This window comes from Poromitra crassiceps, assembly GCF_964638095.1.
Source record: "Poromitra crassiceps genome assembly, chromosome: 12".
NCBI lineage: Eukaryota > Metazoa > Chordata > Actinopteri > Beryciformes > Melamphaidae > Poromitra > Poromitra crassiceps.
In genome coordinates, this window is record NC_139632.1 from 16,608,401 (window position 1) to 16,623,393 (window position 14,993).

A 14,993-nucleotide genomic window follows, 5' to 3' on the forward strand; every position below is an offset into this window, starting at 1 on the left:
TGCTCTGTTCTCTCCAACAGCCCGTCTTCATCTAGCCGCAGGTCGGAAAACATGTTCCACAGTCCTTTCGTGGCACCGGAAAACATGTGAGTCTCCTTCACAGGGGGCCGGCGTCCGGCCGCCACCCACGCAAGCACCGGACCGATCTCCGCGTCCTCCGCCTGCCTGCGTTTCCACTCACTCACGTCGACATCCTTGATGGTCGCTCTGTCGTCCTCCAGATCCACATCTGGACAGTCCTCCTCGTCTTCCTCCACCTCCTGCACTCGGTCGTCCTCCCGCCCCCCTTCCCCAGGGGACGGCGTGTTCAGGACAGCAGGGGGAACACAACCGGCCTCGCTCTCCACCTCGGCTTTCCGCACAGCAACCGTGGGGGGCGCAGTGCAGTTTCTGGCTAAGTGCCCAGGCGAACGGCAAGTCCAGCAGAGTCTCACCTGTCCGCCGCCTGCACGTCTCTCTTCTCCCGCTGCCCTCCGGTCCCCGACAGCCTTTTGACACTCTCTAGCCAGGTGTCCAATCTCGCCGCATGCCCAGCAGGCTCCCTGCTGACCATGTCGTTGTCCCGCATACCCGGTCCGTCTCCCGGGACCGCTTCTGCACCACCTCGCCACGTGGCCCGGCTCTCCACATGTCCAACACAGTCTCTTTTGCGGCTCCGCGTGGGGCCCGTGCTCAACTGTGACGCGGTATACAGTGATGTTATTGACGTTTGGTTGCTCCCCTGGAGCGGTGGGAGGGTGACCCATCTGGACTACCGGCCCCCCTGCAAACGTCAGTGTGCTCTTCCCTAGGTCTACTGTGCATTGGTTTAGCGTCAAGTAGTCCTCCCCCAAGATACAGGGCCCCGCCATCTCTACTACCCATACCGGAAAGTTCACTGTCTGTCCCCCCACAGTTATCATCACGGACCCCCTTCCCCTCATCGGCATCAACTCACCGGATACTGTCCTCAGCAGCTGGTCCGCTGGCTGCTCCAGAAGCGCTCCCTCTGGCATCATGTTGTAGTTCACCAGCGTTGCCGTACACCCCGTGTCCACCAGGGCGACACAGGGCTTCCCTTGCAGGCGGACCTGAACATGGCAGCCGTTCATCGTGTGCGGCCCGTTCTGCATGTTGACAGCGCCGGCGATGTCGTCTGCTTCGGGGGAAGGCGACGCCCCACCTCCCCGTCTGTACCGCTGGGCCCCCTCCAACGGTGACGTGGCCATAGGGAATATGACGTAGGGGGCCCGTCTCGCCCCTCTTAGACGGGCCCCGCACCGTTTCCCTGGTTCCACGCTCCTCCGCGGCACTCTCTGGCCCGATGCCCGGGGCGTCCACAGGTCCAGCAGCGCATGGCCCCGGGCCCCCTGGCCCCGGTATTGTCTCGTGGGGTGGGCTGCAGGGTCGCGCTTCGGAGCAGTTGTTCTGTTAACTGGCGCACCGACTCAGATAGCTCTTTCACCATGTTGCCTTGCTCTTTCACCATGTTGCCTTGCTCTGCCAAGGCCGTCTTCCACGCTGGCTCTTCTTGTAGCTGGCTCTCCGCTGCCATTCTCACCACTGGGGCGGCCTCCATTATGCCGCTGCTCTTATCCCAGCCTTCTACTGTCTCTATCTCCAGCGCCAACTCCAGCGCTGCTCCCAGTGTTTTTGGATGTCCCAGCGTTACCTTCTGGCTTAGACCCCGTGGCTCGATGGCCTGGACAAAGTAGCTTAGGGCTAACCCATCCAGCGCCTCCGTCGGTAGCTGGCTGTATGCGCGCCGGCTGAGAGTCTCAATGTCTGTTGCCAGTGCACGCAGCGACTCACCCTGCCGTCTGCGTCTGTTACACAGTTCCGCGGCTACGATGGCCTGCTCTTCACATCGTCCGAAGCGTCTCCGCAGGGCCCCCATCACCACATCCAAGTCCTTTGTATCCGCTATTGCCGACACGCACGCCGTAGCCTCGCCCTCGAGGGACATCACGAGATGGCTGGCTCTCTCCCTTCTCGTCCAGCCATTCCATTCTGCAGCCTCCTCAAACTGCTTGCAGTATGCCTCCCACTCGCCTTTACCGTTGTATTTCGGGACGAGCACGTCCTTCCTGGTTCTGCGGGCGCCATCCCCCGCCGTCGCGTGCCGTGCTTCAGCCTCGTCACTCCCCGCCTGTCTGCCAGCGGGGCCCGGCTCGGCTCCGCTCTCCTCCCGCCCGAGGTTCTCCCTCATCAGTCTGTATTCCTCCTTCATCCGTCTGTATTCCCCCCTATTCTCCGGATACACCGAGGCTTCAGACTCTTCCACCTCCCTTTTCATCTTTAGCCGCTCCATTCCGCACTTTCTCCGTCGTTCCTCCTCACCCTCTCCCCTCTCGGCCGAATCAGAGGCGTTACCGCTTTACTGTCTGGCACCAATGTAGCGTATCGGTGATACGCCAAGGAACGGAGAGTTGTAGTTGGTACAGGGTCTTTATTCACAGGCTTCTTTAGCTCCTAGCAGCTAGCTTCACACCGCTAGCTCTAGACACCACAACCGGTCTGCTCGCCCGCATGGCACTGACTGGCTTCCGCCCCGGCCGCTGGTCACATATATCCCCTTCCCCCTAGGAACACACCCACACACATCAGTTCCTAGCTGCGATCCAGACACTTAGGTTGCACATCACATTACAGGTAATACCTGGATTACCCAAACACGTTACAATACCAAACAAATCTACTAAAGTAGAAGTACTGTTACTCTGATGAAATTGAACTTAAGTAGCTAAACGTGAAATTACTTGAGTAGGCCTAAAAGTAAAAAAGTAGCTCATTTAAAATGTACTCAGAGTAAAAATTACTTTGTTACTTTTGTGGGGGGGGGGGTATATCATCTCTCTTATGCAATAAAAAGTATAAAACATAGCCTACTGTATATAAAGCTCAGACTAGGTTCTAATTTTCTTCAGGTTCATCCTCAACTTGAATCAAATCTGATGGGGTTTCAGTTGGATTTACGTCTGCAGAGATGTTTTCTAATGAACTCATCCATTTCCATCTCCTTTGGGAGGGAATGCTGTCAGTGAACAGTGAACCCACTTCGGAGGCAAGATGTAACTGCAGCCGTATAACGACACACAACCACACAATCACCTCCTCTCTCTCTGGGAAGTTGGTCACTGTGTTCTTTGTGATTTTCACGAAGTCATACATCAAGGACATGCTGATAAAAATAGCGGGGACACGTTCATTCATTTAATTTCAGCGAAAACTAAAACAAGGAAGTCAAGCGCGTGCCCGTCTATAGACGGTTTTCACAGAATGGTCAGTCCTCAACTTTAATGTGTTTTTTTTTTTCATTTCTGTCCATAGCAAACACTGCAATAGGAATTGAGCTGGGGTTCAATTTAGAATGTTTTTGTTGTCAAGTTAAACCCGTCTATAGCCAATCACACTTGCGCGACATTATGATGTAGTCAGCGACACTAGAAATTTCACTAGGTAGCAGACACCTCTCGCCAACAGACTCAAGTCCTCATTTCTGTCGGCGACCGTTTCAAAAGTGTCGGCAAACGCATAAATTGGGCTTAAGCCTAGCACGAGGTCTCAGATCCTTAGGTCGCGGGTTCGCATCCGGCCCGTGGCAGTGGGTGTTCCAATGAAACACGTTGAGAATCAGGTAATGCAATTCGATGTGTTTGGCTGAGAATTTTGACAAGTTTGTATGCATTAATTTCATGTTTAGACAAACATTTGTTTTATAGACTAGTAGCCTAATTATTTTGCTACCGTCCTTGCCTGAACATGTGCATTCGCGATACATCTCTGTTTGGTGTTGTTGTACCAGTAACACTAAACAGAGTGCATCTGGTCCGTTGTGCATACATGTATGTCGCAATTCTAATGCTTCTGTGATTGTCCATATCAAATAAAATAAACAAACTTAACTTTCTTTTCCAGGAAGGATGGGAAACCGGAGATCTGGATTCGTGAGTTCATGTCTTTTACAAACTGCTCTCGCGTCAAAAGGGGCGCTGCCTTGGCGCATTCTCACCAGGAATGCAGAATTCGGCAGACCACCGATCTGATCTAATAGGCTATAATATTGTGCATATACTGTAAAAGAAAAATTAAAAGGATTTTGGAGGATGCGGGCATCGATCCCGCTACCTCCCGCTTGCGCCTCCTGTATCCTGTCAACTTCGCTATTGTAAGCTCAAAGTAAGCCCACATCAGCCAGTCATGTTTCTCCCCTGTGGCTTACTTTTGACGAATCACATTCGTCCCCTGTGGCTTACTTTTGACGAATCACGTTCGTCCCCTGTGGCTTACTTTTGACGAATCACGTTCGTCCCCTGTGGCTTACTTTTGACAAATCACGTTCGTCACCTGTGGCTTACTTGAAGTTGACAGGATACAGGAAGCGCAAAACAACGTTAGCATCGCTAGGTTCATACATTTTTCATTAATTCATTAATTGCAATTCGATGTGTTTGGCTGAGAATTTTGACAAGTTTGTATGCATTAATTTCATGTTTAGACAAACATTTGTTTTATAGACTAGTAGCCTAATTATTTCAAGAGTACCTGGCTGCAGCCACTGTAGAAACCTACCGTCCTTGCCTGAACATGTGCATTCGCCATACATCTCTTTTTGGTGTTGTTGTAGGCTACCAGTAACACTAAACAGAGTGCATCTGGTCCGTTGTGCATACATGTATGTCGCAATTCTAATGCTTCTGTGATGTCCATATCAAATAAAATAAACGAACTTAACTTTCTTTTCCAGGAAGGATGGGAAACCGGAGATCTGGATTCGTGAGTTCATGTCTTTTACAAACTGCTCTCACATCAAAAGGGGCGCTGCCTTGGCACATTCTCACCAGGAATGCAGAATTCGGCAGACCACCGAGCTGATCTAATAGGCTATATAATATTATGCATAGACTGTAAAAGAAAAATGAAAAGGATTTTGGAGGATGCGGGCATCGATCCCGCTACCTGGCGCTAAGCGGGCGCTCTACCATTTGAGCTAATCCCCCATCTGAAGCCATTGCGAACAGCGCGTCCCCTTTAAATCTGCTACCTTTAAACAGACTATAGCACATTATACGAGCTTCTGTTGCTAGCTCCACCAATTTTCGTACACGTATGTTTTTGTCTTGATAGCCACAACTACGTTCTTCTACAAGGCAAATGTTAATAAGAATCCACTGGACGAATTATACAAACTGCGGGCTGTGTGAAGTGGGCTAACGATTGGAACGGGCTGCTGTAGTGTGTACAGAATGATACTGTAGTAGGCTACAGTGTAGCAGCTTTCTATGCACACATAACTGACACTGTAACCGATCAGATCTGTGCAATCAAATTACTGCTGCGTCATCGCCGGACTGCGGGACCCACCAGCACCGGTGGTTCCCCTGCAATGCGAGAGAGTGATGGGACAAGAAAGTGAGTGAGCGAGAGAGGGAGAGAGAGAGAGGAGAGATACAGGGGAAGATGAGTCCCACCGCAGCACAACATTAGCCTGGTTGGAGAGTAAACGGCGCAGAGCGCAGCAGAACATCTACTTCATTCAGGCTATATCCCTGTTGTGATAGTCATGGTAAGTTCAATTCTGCGCTCGAATGGTTTGGCTGTGCTCTGCGCATTATGCAGTCTCCACTGCATGGAAACTGTGGGGATGTTCATTGGCTAACCTTGACTGTGTGAGGCCGAGGGAACATGATGCAGCAGCAGGGCTGTTTGTTTTGGTGTGCAGTGTGCATGTTGCTTTCTGTTTCACTAGGCCTATCTAATGATCAAACGTGTCTACTGCAGCAATTCTGTCTATGATATGACGTGATTTTAACAGGTAGCACAGCACTAGCAGTGCGCATCATTCAGTAGCAATATCATTTAGCAACTATAAGGCCATTTGACTCACACATGTTATGAGATTTTTCCTCCCACAATGAGATCAAAAGCCAACCTTGTTATCTGAGCAACTTCAGTAGTAGTCCACCCTTCACCTGGGATTATGCAGTACTGCCCAGTGGTGTTACATTTTGGGTCACGACTCAGTCACACACAAGCCTCCCACGAGTGCTCTGTGCATCCACTACACACGCTCCCATCCATAATTCATGTCTAAAGAGAATGGGCACTTAATTCTGGCAGAATTAGTGGAAATAGCTTCAAGGCATTCACATGGAATTGTTTGTCAGTTTTCAATGTAGATATATCCTTCATTCCCATATGTGATTGAACATACCCACATGTTAACTCAGGGCATTGCCTGCATTTATGATTGGATTATAACATATAGGGTTGTTTTTTATGCATGGTGAGAGGTGGGGCCTTTTCAAAAGCTGTTGGTGGCCTCTGCCCTCTTCATACTGGAATTTCAGCATCACAATCATGCACAACACCTGGCTACTGTTACTGGGGCCATTAGCAGTGCAATGTCATTGTAGCCAGTAATGCATCATCCTCTCTCTATGATTGAAAATTCATATTTTCTTTAAATCAGTGGCCATTTCAGTCATAGTGGACATGTTCATGATGGCACCCCCTGCTGATCAGTGCCAGTTTCATTCAAAAACTGCAAACAGACTTGTGGGATTCCACACTATCCACAATGCTCCATGACAAGGTGTTTGTTTTCTCTTTTTTTATTACTTATTTATTACAAGTGAAGAGATACATTTCAGATTCAGCATTATGATTTATATCTAAATGGAAAACCCAGCCCATGAATGCCATTCAGCTTTGGTGAAGTCTGACTGTCGCTAGCTAAATAAAAAACTATATTTAGCTCTTTCCTGGCTCTAAGAAGTTACTGCTCACATGTGCACAATCACCGGCTCTTTCTATTAACAGAACTACAGAAATGAGAGTAAAGTCTAAACGCCCCACAACATTTGGATTTTGTGGAAGCATCCCTGGCGGGAATCGAACTCGGTTCTGCAATTTCCAGTGTGCAATCCAATTCTCTCCGGCACACTGTCACCCACCCACCTGACCATAAAGTGGTGAACAGTGTGGGGAATCTACCCTGACTTCACGGAGAATCAGTTGTCTAACGTCACCCAACACACAAGTGTTGTGCAGCTGGAATGCTTTGAAGGTCGGAGGTGGGACTTTTCAACTGGGAAATTCACACCGTTAGCAATGGTTTCTGTGTGTGTGTGTGTGTGTGTGTGTTAATAGTGTTTTGCAGTGTTGGAATTCATCATCATGTATTTAGGACCCCACCAGGATTTCCATGCTAACGATGCTGCCAATAACTGTCTTTAATGTATCCCCTACTGCTCTTCGGGGGAAGGATACTAGTACTGACACTCCTAATTCTCTGGCATGTCTTTCCCCGCAGCTCTCTAACCAGCCTCTGCCCCCTGTGAGAATGTCCTTCATGGTTATCATCCTGACCTTTGCCCTTTCTGTGACGTCCCTGCCAGCTGACATAGAGAAGGGGAGGAGAAATGTGGTGCACGTGCTCGGTAACGTTTCTCCTTGCCTGTGTCTCACAACTCAAGAGATCCTCACCCTCTACTGATGCAATGTGTGTGAAGATTTTTAAGATGAGCTATCTGTTTCAAACTTTCATGGCAGTAGTGCTGCGCGGAGATACTCCATATTTGTCAGTGATTATAACATTTATTCTGTCTCTAGTATGTCACTGACTGCACCGCCTTCAGTGTTGTGCAGTAATCTGTTAGTTTTGATTAAACAGCACTTGATGCCCTAGTGGTCAGTTGGTGATAAACAACGAACAGAGGGCAGTAAGCTGACAGGACTAATTGCTGGCTTTCATCGATAGTCGTGGGTGCCTTTATCTACATAGCCAAAAACCTCTCACAATCTCTCGTTAAATGTCTGTGTTTATGCTTTGGTTGCCCAGGGAACAGATAAGCACACGCGCATCACACACACGCACGCACACACACATGCACACACACATGCGCACGCATGCACACACACACACACACATTTGAAATATTGATTCATGTCCACATAAATACAAGTATGCAAAGGACATAAAGAGTAATAGTGCAGTCAAATGCTGGGAGTCAGTCAGTTACATGAGTGCCCAGACGGCAAACACAATAATGCATACACATAAGAAACACACAGGATGATAACATGGCAGGTTGATATATACAGTTATACTGTAATGCAAGATAGCGGTCAGTATCCACTTTATGGGTACAAAAAGCAGCGCCTCCTCCATATTGAGTGGCTGCCGATAATAGTAGACACACATACACATACCACACGTCTCTCTCTCTCTCTCTCACACACACACACACACACACACACAGTCTGAGGAAATTGTCTGCCCGAAATGCAAACTAGGCCCTGTTTATGCCCAGTGGGATAATAAGCCTGTAGTTGCCACTGGTCAGTTGAAATTGGTCTCTACAGAAGTTAGGATTTGGAGTGGATCATCGATCTCTGCAGAAGAGTAAATATGCCCCATGCCGGACTCAAACAAGACCACCAAATGTTCTCTGCTATTGATATGATGATATTGATATGAGAGGCACTGATGTAACAGCACAGACTCTTAAATTAGTTGAGGCTACACTCCACAGATAACATGCTACAGGTTTATCAATCCCACAAATACAGTATGATACTAACCCTTTCCTTCTGCTCTCCCTGCCCTGTAGAGGACGACACCGGTGCGGTGATAGTGCAGACGGCCCCCGGTAAAGTGGTGACGCATCGCGGTGGCTCCATCACTCTGCCCTGCCGGTACCGCCATGAGCCGGAGAGCACCGACCCGTCCCGCATCCGCATCAAGTGGACCAAGGTGACAGACGCGCTGCAGTTTGTGGACGTCTTTGTGGCACTTGGAAGGTAAAGTCTGTATTTCACATAGCTTCCCATTTCAAAGCAAAGTCATTTTCATTGAATTTTCCTGTCTCAAAGTTGTAGGGTACACAACCTAATAACATGCTGGGAAGTGTGAAGATGTGTTGAGTTGATTGAGTTGATTTCAGTGCCATGTGGCCAGAATGTATCAAACATTTTCCTAAACCAACTCCGATATCGTAGAAAGTAATGCCGTTTTCTAACCTTGCAAGACAGCTGGATTCGTGCGGGATTTGGTAGCGTCAGGTTTAGCTGTTTTCCACAACCTTTACAAATACCACATGGGGTCTATCTTTTCTGAACCATTTCTCAAGTTGTTTTTTTCATTGTCATTTAATTAAGAAGTAGGAAATAGAGAAATAGCGGTCACTCTATTGGAACGCATACATCTCAGGACAATAATAAAACATAAAATGACTTTCCTCTCACACCGCTCCAGGCAGCAGCGTGTGTTTGGAGCCTACCGGGGCCGCGTGTCTTTGGAGCAGGCGGGACCGGGCGACGCCTCGGTGATCATCCACAATGTCACACTGGACGACTACGGCCGCTACGAGTGTGAGGTCACTAATGACATGGAGGACGACACGGGATTTGTCAACCTTGACCTAGAAGGTCAGGAATTGGGTTTGGAGGCCAAACTGGAAGGGATTTTGTTGAAGCTCAGAGTTAGTCAGCCCACGCCAGTTGGGTGATTGTATTATAATACAACTGGTGATGTCAAAGTTCGAGTTTACATGGCATTCAAGTGCATGATATCGTGTAGTCTGAATGACCATACCAACTCATTAAATCACAGCATCTCACTGCATAAAAGAGTAGAGGAGAACACAGCAGAAGTGACAGACGATATCAAGATGTAGTTCTACACGTCCCATCTGTTGTTTGAATAGGCCCGTTTCTGTGCTCCTGTAGGAGTGGTGTTTCCCTACTACCCCCGCGTGGGGCGCTATAAGCTCAACTACCACCAAGCTGAGGATGCCTGCAAAGAGCAGGACGCCATCCTGGCCTCCCACTCTCAGCTGCACAAGGTGAGTTCATGCAGTCCTTCACGGTTCAAAGTCAACACGGAGATCATCATGTTCAAGTGAGACAAAATGAAATGAGGGTTAAAAAAGAGGCACAGAATTAAGAAGTTAGTATTGCGTACATGCTATCAGAGGTTTCTTGGTTACATACATGGCACTTTAGGACATACACACAGCCACATTTTTAGTCGTAACTAGTTTCAGTCTTAGAACTGGAGATTCTCAAATTCAAAATTCTAATTCAAACAGGAGTTAAAACAACAACTTTATTAATCCCACTAGGGGCAATTAGTTACGAGCAGCTTGTTGTACACAGAAAAACACATTAACATCCAACAACATACAAACAAGCACACCGAGGAGCAAAGATGTGGAGTCAAATCTATAAATAATAAATTGTGTTGATCAATAAACTTGATAAACACAATAAAAGATCAGATAAAAAAAACATTCCCAACAATAACGGTTAAAAAAAGAAGAAAATATAAAAGTCGGATTGCAGAGGGGATAAACCATTTTGAATGGCGGTTAGTTTTACAAGCAGGTAAAACATAACGATGCCCTGATGGCAACAGAGAAAATTCACTTGCCAGAACATGTCCAGGAGCCAGAACATGTTGAGGAGCAGCCAAAATACTTTGTTGATTTCAGAAAGAAATCAGGTCTCTTTGTTTCACTCCAATGATCTTCAGATTTGAACAATACTCTTCAGGCTGTTTCTGTCTTTTACTGTGAGGCTGCGAAACCAGCAGATAAAAGAAAAACTCAGGAGACTCTCAATAAAATATTGATAAAAAAAGGACAAAGGATGACCAGCCTGACAAAAAATAAATTTAGTTTATGAAGATACATTTTCTGTTGCACCTGCTTCAAAATAGCCTCAGTGTTCACATCAAATTTAAGATGGTCATCAAAAATAGTAGCCTAAAAAACTTGCCTGATAATCAAACTTTATTTGCAGACTCCACCGTCCAAATAGACATACAGTCACATATAGTAAAATAGACATAAAAAACACACACCACAACAACAACATGATGATAAATGATAAAACTACTGTACATATGTTCCACCGTATCCTTCATTCTTTTCGCTTTTCTCATCTCTTTTCCTGTCTATTCCCTGTATTAAAACATTATTTTGAAGTTAAGATTATATGACTGCATGATTGGACCAATTTATAAAAAAAAAAATTGGAAGCCTTATGCATCAAGGACCACAGTAATGGACATAGAGGAGATACACTGAGTTCTTTCGTCTCTTAACTCATTGAGTGCCATGGACGTCTTTCGACGTCCAATTAAATAGTGACGTAGAGTGCCAAGGACGTCTTTCGACGTCCAATGCGTTTTTTGACGGTGGGACGTCGATCAAAGCCTTCTGCATCTCCTGTACAAATATTGTAGCTATTGGAGGTCTATAACCTATTTTACAAACCCATTAGGTGGCGACAGTGCTCTCCAGATTAGAGAAATGTCCGAAATATAGCCTGAAAAAGCCCCCTGATCAAAGAGAAAGCGCTCATGCTGCAGCCCAGAGCCATGTAGATTGCTCTGGCTGCAACTGACGGTGCCTGGCAACAGCAGTCAATCCGCGCACACAACTGAGCTCCTCTGCCTCTGTCTGTCTGTCTGCATAGTTTCTTCACACGATTAGCCGCCAGAAAGGCAGCACCCAACGCCGAAGTGGCAACCCTTTCCCTGCAGTCCGGCAGCGCGACAAGGAAATGCTCCTTGTCGCGCTGCCTGGGAGGCGGCGCACAAAAAGCACTCCGAAAATAGACACTGGGTGCGTGAGGCTGTGTGTTACTAGTGTGGGGAGGAGTTTGTAGCTGAGGGGGGGAGAGGGGGGTGGGGCACCCAGGGCAGCACACAACTACACCACGTCACTACATCAGAAAATATTAGCTAGAGTCAGTGAATGTGCCAAAAGTGGCTGGCACTCAATGAGTTAATAAGGTCCACTCCCTAACCATTCAGTGTGACCTCCACTGGCCCATCTCTCCCTCCACAGGCCTGGCTGGAAGGTCTAGACTGGTGCAATGCTGGCTGGCTGGAGGACGGCTCGGTCCAGTACCCTATCTCCAATCCCAGGGACGAGTGCGGGCGTAAGGACACGCCCGCCGGCGTCCGCAACTACGGCTACAGGCACAAGGAGGACGAGCGCTACGATGCTTTCTGCTTCACCTCCAACCTCAATGGTGAGAGAGAGAGAGAGATGTAACAGTATCAAATAATGAAAAACAGAAAAAAGCCAAAGGAACCAAGATGAGAATTGTGGCTCTCTGTGTTTTACTTAATCAGTTCGATTTGTAGTTCTTTACAGTTATTCTTACAGTGTGTTATAATCATATTGTTTATGATTATTAATTTTTGTCTGAATTATTTATGCAAGTTGCAGCAACATAAGTATTATTTGTCATGCCAATGAAGCTGATTGAAATTGAAATTGAGAGACAGAGGGAGAGAGAGAGATGGGAGGGTGTATTTGTGTGTGTGTGTGTGTGTGTGTGTGTGTGTGTGTGTGTGTGTGTGTGTGTGTATGCGTGCGCGTGTGTGCGTGCATGTGTGAGAGAGGAACAGAGTCTTCTTTTTGATCTGAAAAGATTCCTATTTCACAGCCATTTGCAGTTGCGCGGCCTGTTATTTACGATACTAGTTAGAGTAGTGACCCAAGCAGCAGAGAGCAGATGAAAATGACAGACAATGTCAGGTCCTCCAGCTAAAAAAATCCTCAGGCACACTGATTGACAAGCACATTTGAAAATGGCACTTCATATCAAAAAGGTTGCAGACCCCAGACCCCACCGGCTTCCCACCTACAGACAGTCTACTACAGTGTACATCCAAATGAAGCTGCTCCTATACAAATAATATCCAACCCAGTCGTCAGCATGTCTTCAAGCTGACGAGTGGAAGAAGAGACAAAGCTGTGCTATAGATTGAGGATGTATCTGCAGCAGTGGACCACAGGGGGACTGCCTGTGATACAACAGGCCTAAGGCCATTGGATTGAGATCAGGCTGTTGTTGATTCTGCTCAGCTAAGAGGACTGCGGTGTCCTCTGGGTGCCTTTTATCTCACAGTCCTTTAATTTACCCTATTCCCACAGAGGGTCTGCCAGTGTCTCTGTCACTCATGTCCCCTCCATGTTAGTGTCTCTGTCACTCATGTCCCCTCCATGTTAGTGTCTCTGTCATTCATGTCACCTCCACGTTAGTGTCTCTGTCACTCATGTTACCTCTACGTTCCTAAGCCGAAACAAACTTGGTTAAACTAGTGGGTCCACTTCGCTTTTGGAGCAGCAAAAAAGTTCACTATAGTCTGATGAGCGTCTAAGGTAGTGTACAGTACATGTATAAAGACTCGTGACAGAATGATTCATTTTTTACCAGGGAATTTTAAACATTCAATTTAGAAAACATGATTTATGACTTCAAGCCTGCATGCGCCTCTTTGAAGTTTGAAAGAGAAACTTTTTATTCATTCCAAAAACAAAATTGATTTTCCTCTTCTTAGATAAAAAAAAGAAAAGAAAAAGAAAAACAGCTGTATTCATTTGAACAGCAAACCATAATTGGATAATCTAAAGCGGAGAAAAGAAGCAGCACCAGCCAGGGGAAAGGTGTAGCCTGTCACCGAGAGCGTAAACGGCGGCTCACGGCGCCCCCTGTGTGTTAATTACTGCGGACAGTCTGTTGTGAGCAGAGGGCTTGAGCAGTGGTCGTCACCGCTACTGTAGCTCAGTCCAGCTGGAAGGTATTTACTGAATGACCCCATGGGAAATATGAGACAATATTCGGCTTCTCTAACAGCCAAACAGGCACATAAAGAAGTGTCAGATCGATTGCTGAGCCGAGTGCGAGGCGGAGGCTGGGGGCAGGATGCTGGGGGCAGGATTTTCACCGGAGCTGCTGCTGTTGAAGAAAACGGATGCTCTTCATTCTTGGTTAGGTTCCTCTCAGCCTTTGCCCCTTTCTCTGGAGAAACTACATCGTGGTTCAATTCAGTTCAAACAATTCAAGCGATCAGGATAGCGATTTCTGTAATATTGCTGGCTGGGCGAGAAGTCTCTCCAGAGGCGAGATGAAAGTAAAAATGGAAGCGTTTTAAGAGTGTTGAGTGAGAGTTTTGAGTGAGAGTGTTGAGTGAAAGAGCTGTCCTCTGACAGAGTATTGCATTTTGATCTTGAGCAGCTGCCCAGATGGTTGTTGGATTGATTTGGATAGTGAAAACACTGAGGCGGAGAGGCTAGGAAATATCTCCCCTCAGCATCAGAATATCTACCCTCAAGGCTTGGCCTGTTTCCTCTCCTCTCTTCTCCTCCCCTCCCCTCCTCTCCTCTCTGTTTCTCTCTGCTATCTTTCTCCCCTCAGGCAAATTGTACTTCCTGAAACGGTTTAAGAAGGTGAACTATGCGGAGGCAGTGAAGGCGTGCGTCCGCGACGGTTCGGTGGTGGCCAAAGTGGGTCAGCTGTACGCTGCGTGGAAGATCCAGCTGTTTGACCGCTGTGAGGCCGGCTGGCTGGAGGACGGAAGCATCCGCTACCCCATAGTCAACCCCCGCTCGCGCTGCGGAGGGCCCCAGCCAGGCGTCCGACACCTGGGCTTCCCCGATAAGAAGTTCCGCCTCTATGGAGTCTACTGTTTCCGCAAGAACAAGGAGGAGGGAGCAGGTGTCGCTCCAATGACGCCACGCCCCGGGGAGAGCGCCGCGAGGAGGAAGAGCAACAACAGCAGCACCCCCGTGATGAATACCACCACAGTGATTTAAAGTGGAATAAATGAGAGGGGGGTGGGGGAGGTAGATTTTACTGCAGCAACTGTCACCTAGCAGCCGGACTCCATTCATCGCTTTCAAAGTAAAACACAGACAAGATGTGCTCATTTGCAGATTTTGCCAGAGAGGAGAAGCGAAGCAAAAAAATAAATTAATGGTGTAAAATTAAGGGTGACATTTTTATTAGGGTGATTTTCCTTTTGTCTCCAGTCAGTCAGTCATCTTAGAGAGAGAGGGGGGGGGAGGGAGGGAGGGAGGGAGGGAGAGAGAGAGGGGAAGAGAGGGAGGGAGAGAGAGGAAGAAAGGGAGGGAGGGAGGGAGAGAGATTTTATGTGTGTGCATCTGTTGGCGGCAAAGGGAAGATTAAACTGCAGCTTGATCTGTACTCAG

The 14,993-nt window shown here is 47.6% G+C and overlaps 1 protein-coding gene across 1 annotated transcript; it reads left to right on the forward strand.

Annotated features, from left to right (window-relative positions):
* Positions 1-5,181: 5,181 nt before the first annotated feature.
* On the forward strand, positions 5,182-14,728 carry hapln4 (hyaluronan and proteoglycan link protein 4). Its single transcript, XM_083647865.1, has 7 exons — positions 5,182-5,545; positions 7,295-7,421; positions 8,595-8,784; positions 9,239-9,411; positions 9,712-9,827; positions 11,838-12,024; positions 14,200-14,728. Exons 1-7 carry the CDS (start codon positions 5,543-5,545, stop codon positions 14,595-14,597), a joined length of 1,194 nt encoding a protein of 397 aa, XP_083503991.1. The 5' UTR covers positions 5,182-5,542; the 3' UTR covers positions 14,598-14,728.
* The last annotated feature ends 265 nt before the right edge of the window (positions 14,729-14,993 follow it).

Bases quoted from the DNA above. Each gene is read 5' to 3' on its own strand.
- hapln4 (XM_083647865.1), top strand. The intron at 9,412-9,711 runs GTCAGGAATTGG...GTGCTCCTGTAG, and splicing joins TGTCAACCTTGACCTAGAAG to GAGTGGTGTTTCCCTACTAC. The intron at 9,828-11,837 runs GTGAGTTCATGC...CTCCCTCCACAG, and splicing joins CCCACTCTCAGCTGCACAAG to GCCTGGCTGGAAGGTCTAGA.